This window comes from Gorilla gorilla, chromosome 13 (genome assembly GCF_029281585.2).
Source record: "Gorilla gorilla gorilla isolate KB3781 chromosome 13, NHGRI_mGorGor1-v2.1_pri, whole genome shotgun sequence".
NCBI classification, from domain to species: domain Eukaryota; kingdom Metazoa; phylum Chordata; class Mammalia; order Primates; family Hominidae; genus Gorilla; species Gorilla gorilla.
This window is the reverse complement of record NC_073237.2, coordinates 105,215,821-105,229,150: the sequence shown is the minus strand read 5'-3', so window position 1 is coordinate 105,229,150 and position 13,330 is coordinate 105,215,821. Positions and strand designations below refer to the sequence as shown.

General features: G+C 39.2%; 1 protein-coding gene across 2 annotated transcripts in view; it reads left to right on the top strand.

Annotated features, from left to right (window-relative positions):
• CTNNAL1 (catenin alpha like 1) overlaps positions 1–13,330 on the top strand; it is a 70,755-nt gene that overhangs the window by 29,679 nt on the left and 27,746 nt on the right. For both annotated transcript variants that reach the window (XR_002007354.4, XM_004048411.5), the window contains exons 6-10: positions 653–823; positions 4,175–4,375; positions 6,609–6,695; positions 10,823–10,981; positions 13,161–13,253. Coding sequence is in view for 1 of the 2 variants with exons in the window: in XM_004048411.5 (XP_004048459.1) it covers positions 653–823; positions 4,175–4,375; positions 6,609–6,695; positions 10,823–10,981; positions 13,161–13,253 (711 nt within the window). In the remaining variant the exon portion in view is untranslated. The remainder of the gene's footprint in view (positions 1–652; positions 824–4,174; positions 4,376–6,608; positions 6,696–10,822; positions 10,982–13,160; positions 13,254–13,330) is intronic.

The window sequence follows — 13,330 nt, the reverse complement described above, 5'->3', positions numbered from 1 at the left end:
TAGTTTATTCTGTAAATTCACCTTTTAATTCCTGTTTCCACTTTTAACAAAATTATCAATCAAGAGTATTTCCAAACAGCAGTTGGCCAGCAAATTGGTGCAATTCTAGAATGAATGAATAAAATGTCTCTTTAGCAGTTTGTTTGGAATAACCTTTTCTTCTGAGAGTATTTACCCCGTGCTAGAATCAGTGAAGCCACAAAAACAGACTTCGTGGAACCCACTCAGAAGACTCTATTTTGTCTAGGCCCTTGAGTTTTTCATTTACATCATTTTTTAAAAGTCGAGATGCATCCATGATCATATTTCATCTCATTTTTCTTCATTCTTTTTCATTTCTTGCATGTGTAAGGCAACATTTAAAATAGTTTTAATCATGATGAAAAGAGATTTTTTCCTAAAAACTTTTTAAGTAAACTTACTATTGAAGTATAAAGGTATAGTTTTGCACTCTGCATTTTTTATTTAACCTTGCTATCGCTTTTTACTCATCCTGCTTCCACTTTAGTGAGGAGAAGCAGCTGAGTGAGCCAGGGACCCAGGAGATTTTGGTAAAGAACCATTTTTCTTAGCATGACATGTTCTCTGTAAGATTTTTGTGCATTATGAAATAAATCAAATATTAAAATAAAAATTTTCAATTGTTTTGAAGACATGTCTGAGGCATCCTAACTGCGAATCAGCCCATAAAAACAAAGAAGGAGTATTTGACCGTATGAAAGTGGCATTGGATAAGGTCATTGAAATTGTGACTGACTGTAAACCGAATGGAGAGACTGACATTTCATCTATCAGTATTTTTACTGGAATTAAGGAATTCAAGGTAAGAATAAAGAGAGTATATTTTTATTTTTCTCTTCTTATTTTATTTTATTTTAATTTTTTGAGATGGAGTCTCGCTCTCTTGCCCAGGCTGGAGTGCAGTGGTGTGATCTTGGCTCACTGCAACCTCCACCTCCTGGGTTCAAGCAATTCTTGTGCTTCGGCCTCCCAAGTAGCTGGTACTACAGGCATGTGCTACCATGCCTGGCTAATTTTTATATTTTTGGTAGAGATGGGGTTTCACCATGTTGGCCAGGCTGGTCTCAAACTCCTGACTTCAGGTGATCTACCCGCCTGGGCCTCCCAAAATGCTGGGATCACAGGCATGAGCCACTGCACTCAGTCTTTTCTTTCCATTTTAAAGGAGCATCACTATGTGTAGTATCCATATTTTTGTGTAATGTTTTAGAACAGTGCTTCATAAAAGCAAATGTATCTGTTTAAAGCAATGCCACTCTGTACAAACTTGTTGCTCAGTAATATTTACATTAAAGGTGTATTTACAAAGAACACTGGTCTTTGGTTATAGTAGCTACTCTGGCTCTGTTTAGCTGTATGGTTTAGCTATAGCCTCCTGTTCAAAAGAATGTTCCCTTCCTGTTTTTTGAGCAGTGCCATATCTTTTTGAGCAGTACCATCCATAGGATGATGGTGAGCAGCAAATCATTTCTGCTAGAATTCCTGCTTTTCTCTGTGTTAGAGGGTTGATACTTTGAGACTATAGTAATAGTATTAGTAATAATTAAAATTTAAAAATCAACAGTAATACACACTAACAGTTATTGAGTCCTTACTCTGTGCCAGCCCTTTTCTGAGTGCTTTAAATATATGAACTTATATAATCCTCAAAGAACTATTGCTGTTATTTCCATTACACTGTTGAGGAGCTTGAGAAACAGAAAGGATATTAACTTGCTGGCTACTAAGTACCAGAGTTGGGATTTGAAACTAGGCAGTGTGACTCCAGGAAGTCTGACTTCTCATCAGAAGTCATAGACATGGTGAAGATGCTTTCTGGGTAAGAGCAGTGTCTGAGTTGGGAGGGCCCTAAGAAGTCATCTAGTACAATGCCCTCCTTTAACAGATCAGAAAACTAAGGCCCTGAGAAGTTATCCAAATGCTAAAGGTTCCCACCTCTCTAACAGACAGGGCTGTGATTAGAATGGCATTCTTTCCATTTTACTGCACTTTGATTTATTTTATTTATTTATTTTTGAGATGGAGTCTCACTCTTGTTTCTCAGGCTGGAGTGTGGCGGCACGATCTTGGCTCACTGCAACCTCCACCTCCTGGGTTCAAGCAATTGTCCTGCCTCAGCCTCCTGAGTAGCTGGGATTACAGGCACCCACCACCACAGCCGGCTAATTTTTGTACTTTTAATAGAGATGGGGTTTTGCCATGTTGGCCAGGCTGGTCTCGAACTCCTGACCTCAGGTGATCCACCCACCTCGGCCTCCCAAAGTGCTGGGATTACAGGCGTGAACCACCACGCCTGGCCCTGGACTTTGATTTCTAATTGTGTGAAGGTCTAAGTAGGAACATGGGGTGAAAAGACAGTAATGGAAAGAATATCTCTTTTTGCTCTTAATAAATATTTTATTTAATCCCTACCTGCCCTTTAGGTGGATATAATTATATACTGGTTTTTTTTTTTGTTTTTTGTCTTTTTTTTTTTTGAGGAGGAGAGCTAGTAAGTGGTAGAACCCTTCTTTAGGCCCAGGATTCTCTAATCCCAAAGTCCATGACCTTTCACTTTACATCTCTGGGTTTGTTTATATGATGCCAGTCCTACCACTGAGTCTTCCTGAGGGGAAAGAAACTGTAGAGACCAAACCTTCTCTTAGAAATTTTATTGCTGAAAGGGATCTTAGAGATTATTTTTCTAATCTTCCCTTTTTATAAATGCTGAGGGAGGAGATGTGTTGTCAATGGATAATTAGGGAAACAAGTAAGTCAGGTGAGAGACATCTTTCACCACCTGCTGCTGCATTTCTGGTGCGGGTGAAGGAGGGGCAGTGCTCTGCCTGTGGCTGCTGCCGACAGCTCTGGCTGCTGCCCTCTCACCATCAGGCATGCTGGAGGCAGAGCTGTTATAAATAGGCTCAGTCTCACTGTCCATGATTATCTCTTTGGCATCTTGCTTTTTTTCTGATGGAGAGTATAATCTATGGAGGGAAACTGGGTACTTTGCTGTATTTGGTACCATGAATATATGGACAAATGTTATGAAACCATATCAGTAAATAGCCTCTTTAAAAAAATCCCACAAAACTCCACTAAGTTGCTGTCTAAAAACATGTATATTTTCTCTCTAAAGGGAAAATAATGGGTCACACATAAGGATTAATTAAAATAACATTTGTGAAAGGACTTTGAAGTGTTAAACAAATGTAAGGTATCCTTATTATCACATTCATTGTGACCATAATCATGATCATTACCGCTTGTTGCCTCTTGGCCCAAGTTGTCTGTGTGACATATTTCATGGACTGTAGTGTTTTACAGGGTTGAAGTGGCATGATGCATCATAGAAAGCTGAGAGAGAAAGACTGCACACATGAGCATGTGTTCATCACATAGTCAAGGAACTCCAAACAGGGTGGCTGAAGTGAAAGGTTGTTAGGGGGTTCAGGGGGTGAGATAGACTGTTAGAGAAGTATATAAAGACAGGCCATAGAGGATTTTGTGCTATACCATAGACGTTTGGGCTTGATTCTCTATAGATGGCGAGGAGCTATTAGAGGGAGGTGGCAGTATCAGATGGTTTACATTTTAGATTATACAGACCCTCTGGTAGAGGATGTTTGGGTCAGTAAGGTGCTGTTGGGGACTTTAAACAAAATGTAGGGAGACCAGTTAGGTGACTAGGAGAGTCTTTGCTGAATTAACAAAGGTAAAATGGATGCCTTCCCCAGTCCTTCTCACACCCCACATCTTCCACACCATCCTTCCCCCTGGGCTCAGCACATTTCATATTTGGGTGTAACTTATCTTCCAGGACTTTGCCTAGGCATTTTCTCAGATGCAAATCTTTTACCTGGAGGCTGGTTCATTTTTCCTACTGGTTGCTAGAGGATGATGCTCTTTCTGCCTTAGTATTCACTGATCTCATAGGAATGTCATTGTATTAATTACTCTAGGAATGGTGCTTTGCATGGATATTGAAGGCTTTTGAGCAATGTATCCTTCTGGGTGAGTGGCGAATATAGATATCATTGGTGGCTGTATTTCCCCTCAGCTTGGGAAAAGGAAATGCTAGTGTTTTCCTGGGCACTGTTAGAAATTACAGCCCATTTTGGTCAGGTGGGAATATTGACTCACATGGATAGATAGATGTCCTTTTTGTTCTCAGATGAATATTGAAGCTCTTCGGGAGAATCTTTATTTTCAGTCCAAAGAGAACCTTTCTGTGACATTGGAAGTCATCTTGGAGCGTACGGAGGACTTTACTGATTCTGCCTACACCAGCCATGAGCACAGAGAACGCATCTTGGAACTGTCAACTCAGGCGAGAATGGAACTGCAGCAGTTAATTTCTGTGTGGATTCAAGCTGTAAGAACTTTTTTAAAATCAAAGTAAATCTTATATAATGGCTTTCCCATAAAGTTTTGCAAGATATGGAAGTTACATAATCACCAGGAGTATGAATTTGTTCCAGAATGGGACAGGATATCTCATCCCTTCTTTCCCTCCTGGTTGGCCAAAATATCCTTCCCATCTAGCACTTACAATACTTGACATTTATTTCCAGGCCTGTTGACTCTCATTCTAGCCAGTCTCGATTCTATGCCTCTGTCACTATCACTAGTTCACACTGTTGTCCCTACTCTTCCACCAAACTCACCTCTGGAAAATTCCTCCCCAAAATGCTTCTTCAGAGCGAAGAAGAGAGGAGTAGACCCCCACCTAGAGGTTCTTGGGACCTGAGCCTGACTGCTGGAGCCATTCACATGTACACAATTCTTACCTCTGAGGACAGCTGATTTACAGAGACAATGATTTAGAAAACTTATTGGGGTGTAGATTCAATGAAAACAAGGGTAGATCCAGCTGGCAAGTAAAAGCTTTTCACCCTTGCACAAATTCCTGGTCTAAAATTGGTGGGTGGCCACTCTATGAGCCTTAAATGGGCTGTTGGTGTGCTTCAAACAGAGGAGCTTATTTGGGCAAGAATGGCCAAGACTGACAGAAGTGGGACAGACAGGAAGTGTGTGTACACAATCTCTTATAGCAGGTGGATTGCAAAGTGGAGAGACAGAGAGCCCTGGGACATGTCTCTAGCATTATTTATTTCTTAGACCCAGGCTCTGTCAGAAAAGTATTTAACATGGCTTACGATATACAGCAGTGATAGTACAAATCTGGAAGTCATGAACAAAGCTTTGGCAGTAAAGATGATGAAGGAGGGTGGATATGGCTGAGACTGAAGAAAGAAGGAGCAGTTGATTTCCTTGTAAGTAGATTAATTTATGAATGAAAGTAGATATGAATCACAGATTTCTCTGATGTTTTCTTGGCATCACAGTAGTGCACATGTTCTTATTAACAGGGAATCTTGCCCTAGAGTATAGTCGTGTGAGAGACTTGAGCAATGTTTTGTGTTTAGTTTGAATTATCTGTGTGATACACAATCTGAAGTGTAGATTGCTTCAGTGTTAAGTTTTAAGTCCAACACTCACTATAAAAAGTTGCTTGTGATGAAATACTCTGTTGGGAATGTGATTCTATCAATACTCAAATTTGCAATTAGCAAATGGCACAAATTTAGCAAATTTACCTGTGCATATTTCACAAGCACTCAGATCTCTGATCCTGCATGCTAGGTGTATTTTTCATTCATTCATTTTTTTCAGCAGTTGTTACTGGTGCCTTTTATATGCCAAGCACCATAAATCTAAAGATGAATAAGATAAAATCTTTGTCTGCAAGAATTTTACAATATAGAAATTTGCGGGAAGGGGTGAGACAAGTACAAATAGCTTTGTAAGTATCCTAAGAGAAAGTGTAGACTATGCATTGAGAGGGTTTGAAGGAGGACAAATTTATATTTAGGGAGGGGGCTCAAGAAGGCTTCATGAAGTAGTGATATTTAATTTTTATTTATCATGCAAAGAATTGAATATCTACGACCTACCGTTTGCTATGCCAGGTACTGTGGATTTAGTGGTGTGCAAAATAGATGTGAACCCAGCTTTCGTGGCCTAGTGGGGAAGATAGACTTTAAACAAACAAAAAATAAAAAATTCCAGATGGTTTGGACTGAAAAAATAAATATGTAATTGCAAACTGGGACGATTATGGAGCAAAAAGATTACAGTGAGTAAGAAGAGGATCTGATTTAGATTGAGTGATCTGAAAAAGCCTTTCTGAGAAAAAGACATTTATGTAAGATCTTAAAGATGAGTAGGATTTTAATTTTTAACTAGGTTAGGAGTGAAAGCATGGACATTCTAGGCAGAAAATAAAAGAGATTAATTTTAGACTTGATGAGTTTATTAAAGAAAATTAGATTTTAAAAGTTCACCTTTCAATATAATCCATAGGTTCACAGAAAAATAAATAAATAAAAAACAGAAGTTCACCTATTTGTAGTTAGCATTGAAAAATATAACTAAACTGAAATTTTATTTTCCACTGTAACTTAAACAAGTAAATTTTGAAAATCTACTTTTATAGTTCACAGAATAGTATTAAAATTTATTACAATTTACAGTTCAAACAAAATTGTAATTAACAGATTAAAGAGATGCGGTAACATTACATGTATACTTTTTAAAATTTTTAGCAAAGCAAGAAAACAAAAAGCATCGCTGAAGAACTGGAACTCAGCATTTTGAAAATCAGTCACAGTCTTAATGAACTTAAGAAAGAAGTAAGTATAGTTTGAAATTTAGCCTCTTCTAATTCTTTGTGATTTTCATGTTGTATGGGTGTATGAAGTGCATTAGTATTAGTATGTCTCTGTGCCTAGAAAATGGTTTTAAAAGTTTTCCTTTGAGGCCAGGCATGGTGGCTCATGCCCGTAATTCCAGCACTGTGGGGAGGCCAAGGTGGGAGGATCACTTGAGCCTAGGAGTTTGAGATTAGCCTGGGCAACATGGCAAAACCCCATCTCTACAAAAAACACAAAAGATTAGCCAGGTGTGGTGGTTAGCACCTGTAGTCCCAGCTACTCGGGAGGCTGAAGTGGGAGAATCACCTGATCCCCAGGGCTCAAGGCTGCAGTGAGCCATGATCGCGCTACTGCACTTCAGTCTGGGTGCCAGAGTGAGACTGTGTCTCAAAAAAAAAAAAAAAAAAAAAAAGTCTTCCTTTGACATAGTTATTTTGAAGCCATGATTTTATTAATGCCATCATTCTCAAAGCTTGCACATGAATTTTCATCACTTTATTCATAATAATAAAAAACTAATAACAACCTAGAATTCCATCAACAGAGGAATTGATAAATGAATTTTGGAATAATTCTACCAAATACTATTCAGTAATAAAAGAGAACAGTATTGATACATGCAACAATATGGATGAATCACTAAGACATACTAAGCAAAAGAAGCCAGGCACAAATGATTATATGTATAAAATTCCATTTAGAAAAAAACAATTCTAGAAAAGGCAAAACTAATTAATAATGACATAAATCAGATCAGTGGCTATCTTGGGTTAGAGGTTGGGGTATATTTACTGCAAAAGGGCATGGGAGGACTTTTTGACATGATGGAAATGTTCAAAATTAGTTGTTGTGATTACATGGCTGTATATGTTCATCAAAACTCACTGAACAGTATCTTTAAAATGGGTACGTTTTGTTGTATATCAATTCTATCTCACTGAAATAAATTTTAAAAAATATTCCGTTGGTTGAGAGGGTTTCCCTGTTCCCTGAATAAAAAGTTGGTCATCTCATGACTTAGTTGGCCACTCTCAGGTTATTGAAAGTCCTATGGTCACTTTAAGTCAGGTGTTCACAAACTACAACTGGACTGTTTTCGTCAGTAGAGTGTATGGGGACACAATGCTGCCCATCTGTGGACCTACTGTCTACTGTTTTCTCACTACAACAGCAGAGTTGGATAGTCACAATAGGGCCTAAAATATTTACTCTCTGGCCCATCACAGAAAAAGTTTACCAATTCCTGCTTTAAGTCACAAAACACAATCTCAGTTGAAAATTAGAATGTTAATCAGTATTTAAATCTTCATTTAGTTGTAGAGCTTCTCCCCTGTTCCCTGTTTTCCCAGCTCCAACTAGATAGAGCTGGAAAGATGTGGTCTCTTCTCCCTTTTTCACTTTCCTCACCCTCCGTTACGTAGCTGTTGTTGATTTTTGTCAGGTTGTGGCATAGAGAGAGAAGAGAGACAGTTGAGAGGCAGAAGGTTTTTAGTGACCAGCACCCTTATCAAATGGCTTTGGGCTTGGTAGACATTTACAGTGGACTCTCACTCTCATGGATACCTTAGTGGTTCTTCAGAGGCTTTCCTGTTGCCCCCCCTACCCCCACCCCCGCCCCTCAACCCCTTTATCCTGTTGCTCCCTGCGCTTTGAGGCATGCCTGGAGGAGGGAGTCACAGTGGGCACCCAGCAGCTCTCCAGACAGACCCTCCTCACACAGACCTCTCATTTCCCTTAGCTGTGCTTTCTTAATTCTTTTATTTTTATTTATTTATTTTTTTGAGATAGAGTCTCACTCTGTTGCCCAAGCTGGAGTGCAGTGGCGTGATCTCGGCTCACTGCCACCTCCACCTCAGGGGTTCAAGCGATTATCATGCCTCAACCTCCTGAGTAGCTGGGATTACAGATGCACGCCACCACGCCCAGCTAATTTTTGTATTTTTAGTAGAGATGGGGTTTCACCGTGTTGGCCAGGCTGGTCTCAAACTCCTGACCTCAAACGATCCACCTGCCCTGGCCTCCCAAAGTGAGCCACTGCACCCAGGCTTAATTCTTTTATATTCTTGAAGACGGTCAAGGGCTCAAGACAATGAAATTAGAATTTAAAAAAAAATTTCTTATTTTTGAGATGGGGTCTCACTTTCTTGCCCAGACAATGGTGCGAACATGGCTCACTGCAGCCTTGACCTTATGGTCTCAAGTGATCCTCCTGCCTCATCCTCCCATGTAGCTGGGCCACAGGTGCATGCCACCATGTCTGGCTAATTTTTTGTAGAGATAGGGTCTCACTATTATAAGCTCAGGCTGGTCTTGAACTCCTGGGCTCAAGCAGTGTTTCTCCCTTGGCCTCCCAAAGGGCTGAGATTACAGGTGTAAGCCATCATGCCTGGCTGAAATTGGTTTTTGGATGTTTCTTATATAAATTTTATACGTGGTGATCTGTTTCACATCTTACTTGGCACTGATATGTCTATTGAAATCTCCATTTAAACATCCTGTTAAACATAGAAAGACATGGTTTTCTATGCTTTATAAAAAGCCTGCTGCCCTTGACACAAGGAAAAAAACAAAACAAAACAAAAAAGAAAGAAAAAAGCCTACTCATTTCATTCCAGACTATTCAGTTTTAACCAAAGTATTGTTAAAATCCTGACTGTCAGTAGAACATGATCTCCTTGTGATAAACTGAGTGGCTTTCCACAGGCTTCATTTTCATTACCTCTTATATGGGTATATCCATGTCAACCTCATAGAATTCTTGTAAGGATTAAGGGAGATAATGTATATAAGGCTGCTGTCAGGACGTTGCATAGAGCAGGAACTTTGCGTTTGTCCTGCCTCCCTCTCTTACACGTGACGAGTTACATGACCTTGGCAAGACAGTCTCTGTGGAGCTGTTTCGTAGGCTTTAAAATAAATGACTGGCATTAGATATTCTCTAAGGTCCTGCTGGTGAAACAAAATCTTTTTAAGTTCTTATGTGGCATTTAGTTTCCACGGAAAGTGAATTTTAGTTTCTTTGTTTCTAACTGTAATTATTCTCACTTAGTTGCATGAATGCAGAGGCTATCCTATTGTTAATTTTGGAGACAATCCTCTAATTTGAATTGAGATTGGATTACTTCCAGGAAAAAAGAAATCACTTCATTCAAATAGATTTAATTCAAAGTCACATTTTTCTGAGAACAATGTTGTTAAAAATGATCTATTTCTGGACAACCCCAAAATAACCTGTCACGTCATTAAAAAAAAAAAAAAAAGGCGAGATAAGAAGAAAAGATTTTGGAGTTAATAGTGTCCAAAGATATCCGGTAAAAGTGAGCCAGGCATTCCACCCAAAGTCAATAAAACCATGGGGTTTGTGTTACCCTTTAATCTATTGTTTCTCCTGGGACCCAATTTGTTCATAGAGGTAGAGAGTAAAGATCTGGATGGCAACTATAGACAGATTCTAACCTCCCTGAGGGCAGGGGTTGTGTCCTACTTGTCATATATGCCCAGCCTCTAGTACAGTGCTACAGTGCTTGCCATGATATAGGTATTTAATAAAATTTATTAAATTTATTGAATCTCACATTGGTACTTTTTCAAAAGTATGCTAAAGAACTTATTAATGATCCCAAAGTGCCAATTTTCTTAGTACTCTAAATATTGCACTCTTCATACTCTTAATACTGTTTCATTCCTCACCAACTTTAAGATTAGCAGAAGCATTTTTCACCTAAGGGAAAAGCTACATGGGAAAGAGCTGGTTGATAACAGAATGAAAAAGGGACAAGGGTATTCAGCCATTGAATACCCAGTTCATCTTCTAGAAACAGCATTACCACTGGCACCAGGGGTTTAAAGGATGAATTAGATATCACTCCTGCCCTTGAGAGAAACTGTAAGCTCACCAGTGCTACACAACTCCTACTGTTACACAGGGAACTTTACACCCTCCCCTCAGTGGAACCCATGGAACTGCTTTGCGGCTTCTCTTTATTAATAGTTTTTAAAGTGCTGATGTGGTGCTTGGTCACAAAATGTTATTGTTTGTTTTCTTTTCTTCATCACCCTTCTCCTTCTCCACCCTCCCACCCCCCCACCCACACACACATCTGCAGCTTCATAGTACAGCGACACAGCTGGCAGCAGATCTATTAAAATACCATGCTGATCATGTGGTTCTAAAAGCATTAAAACTTACTGGAGTAGAAGGAAATTTAGAAGCTTTGGCTGAATATGCCTGTAAACTCTCTGAACAGAAAGAGCAGCTTGTTGAGGTGAGTAAACAAGGTGCTAAAGAAATTGTAGTTTAATAATGGCTTTATTAAACTATGTGGGAATGTTAACACAAATACAGTTTTGGGTTAATTTATCTGAGCATTTTCTCTCTCCTTTGGCATCTTAAAAGCATACCATGTATCTGTTCTGTTCCTGCAACAGTCTGGCCTCTAAAACAAAACAAAAAAAATGCTAAGACCCACAAATGAACTTCTTAATCTTCTTTTCCTTATCCTCTCAGAGAAGTTAGACCTTGGAGTAGAGCCATGGAGGTACGTCGTATGACCTTGTTTCTGTTTGAATCTGTCAGGGTCTCAGCAGGGAGGAGATGACACACTCAAATTAGGACAATTTGAAGAGAGTTTAATAAAGAAGCTGTTTACAATTGCATAGACAGGGCATGGGGGAAACCATACATGAGAGAGCAGTAATTGGGGCGAGTGGTAGCAAGGCTGGTACCACCCCAGGCCCACATCAGCAGGGGAATGTGGAATGGGGAAGCCTTTCAGAGAACTGCCTCGAGAGGTTTGTGATTTTAGGACTAGGCCCAGAGACAGCCCAAGGTGACCCTCCCGGGAGGAGCATGGGAGTCAAGGCCCATTCTCTCCTCAGTCCTGCTCATCTGTGGATGGGGCTTCCCATTGGATATCCCATTAGGATAATCGTAATTATCCAAACATAGGTGTAGACAATATAAGTCAGTCTCCCAGGGCAAAAGGCAGATGTGAGAAGGCAGGAGAGCGGTTAAGGAGGGACAATGAGAAGACATCTGGCACATGATTCCAAATCTTAATTATGAGTTACTGATGCTTCACCTGATACTTGTGTTATAATTCCAGTTAGGCTTATTAATTGATATTCTGAGCCTTCTGCCTATTGAAAATGTCAGATATCTACTAGAAAAAAAACCCAACTGTATTAGTCTGTTCTCACTCTGCTGATAAAGACATACCCAAGACTGGGTAATTTATAAAGAAAAAGAGGTTTAATGAACTCACAGTTCCACATGGCAGAGGAGGCCTCATAATGAAAGCAGAAGGCAAAGGAGGAGCAAAGGCACATCTTACATGGCAGTAGGCAAGAAAGTATGTACAGGGGGGGAGCTCCCATTTATAAAACCATCAGATCCCATGAGACTTATTCAATATCACAAGAACAGTATGGAGGAAACTGCCCCCATGATTCAGTTACTTCCACCTGGTCCTGCCCTTGACATGCGGGGATTATTACCAATTCAAGGTGAGATTTGGGTAGGGACACAGCCAAACCATATCAACAACCAAACAAAAAACTGAACCCATGTATAGCTTGTATGTATGAGGTATTTGCTAGCCAACATGTATATAAATGCACAGATATGAACCATCTAGCTATCTTCACACAATCTAACATACCCTGTTCACCAAATCTCAAAGACTAATGGTTAGAAGGAACCTTTAGACTAATTGAACTGGCTTCCTCTTCTTTACTTGTTTACATAGGAGCCAAAAAACTTCTGGGGGAACATTCTTAAAATGACTGTAGATATAGCGTCTTCATTTAATAAATTTGATGCTGCTATGTTTATAAACCAAATATTATAACTATAGGGAAACTGCTTATTTTAGGAATCTTGCAGCAAATCTTTTTAACATTGAAAAAAAAATGTTCTCTGATTTTCTGTTTTAAGCGTCAAGATTTTCAGTAATTTCCTCTGATATAGGGTCTGTCCTTATTATACCAGTCTGCCTAATCCAATGTTAGCTCCATTGGAAGACGGTGTTGATAGAACATGTAGCTTGTAGTAACTCTAACATAGTTTAGCTGTGAGACCTTGGGCAAGTTACTTCTCTGAGCCAAATTTCTTTTTTTTTTCCCAAATTTCTTTATATATAAAATATGTGGGCACTACTAGGTCTTTCCAAAGGTTCTTTCTGTTTTAATATTCTGTAACCACCTTGCCATGATTGGATAGGAAGTAGAAACAATGTTATACCTTTATTGATATCTGCTTTGTTCCCAGAGAATCTGCTGGTGACCAATATAATATTATAGTAATCTTCTCAGTAATGTTTAAGTTTATTTTAATAGGTTTTAAGAAATTTTATTTGTAAAATTTTCTTTTTAATTATAAAATGATACTATGTATTGTGGAGGATGAGGATGTGAAAGTTAAACTGTAGACATATTGTCTTGTAGACCTGTCGATTGTTACGACACATATCTGGGACAGAACCTCTGGAAATAACCTGTATACATGCAGAGGAGACATTTCAGGTGACTGGCCAACAGGTATGATAATAGCAGATTGCTCCTTCTGTATTGTGTCCTATCTAAGTGTTATAACAAGTTGTGTGGATGGAAGGTAT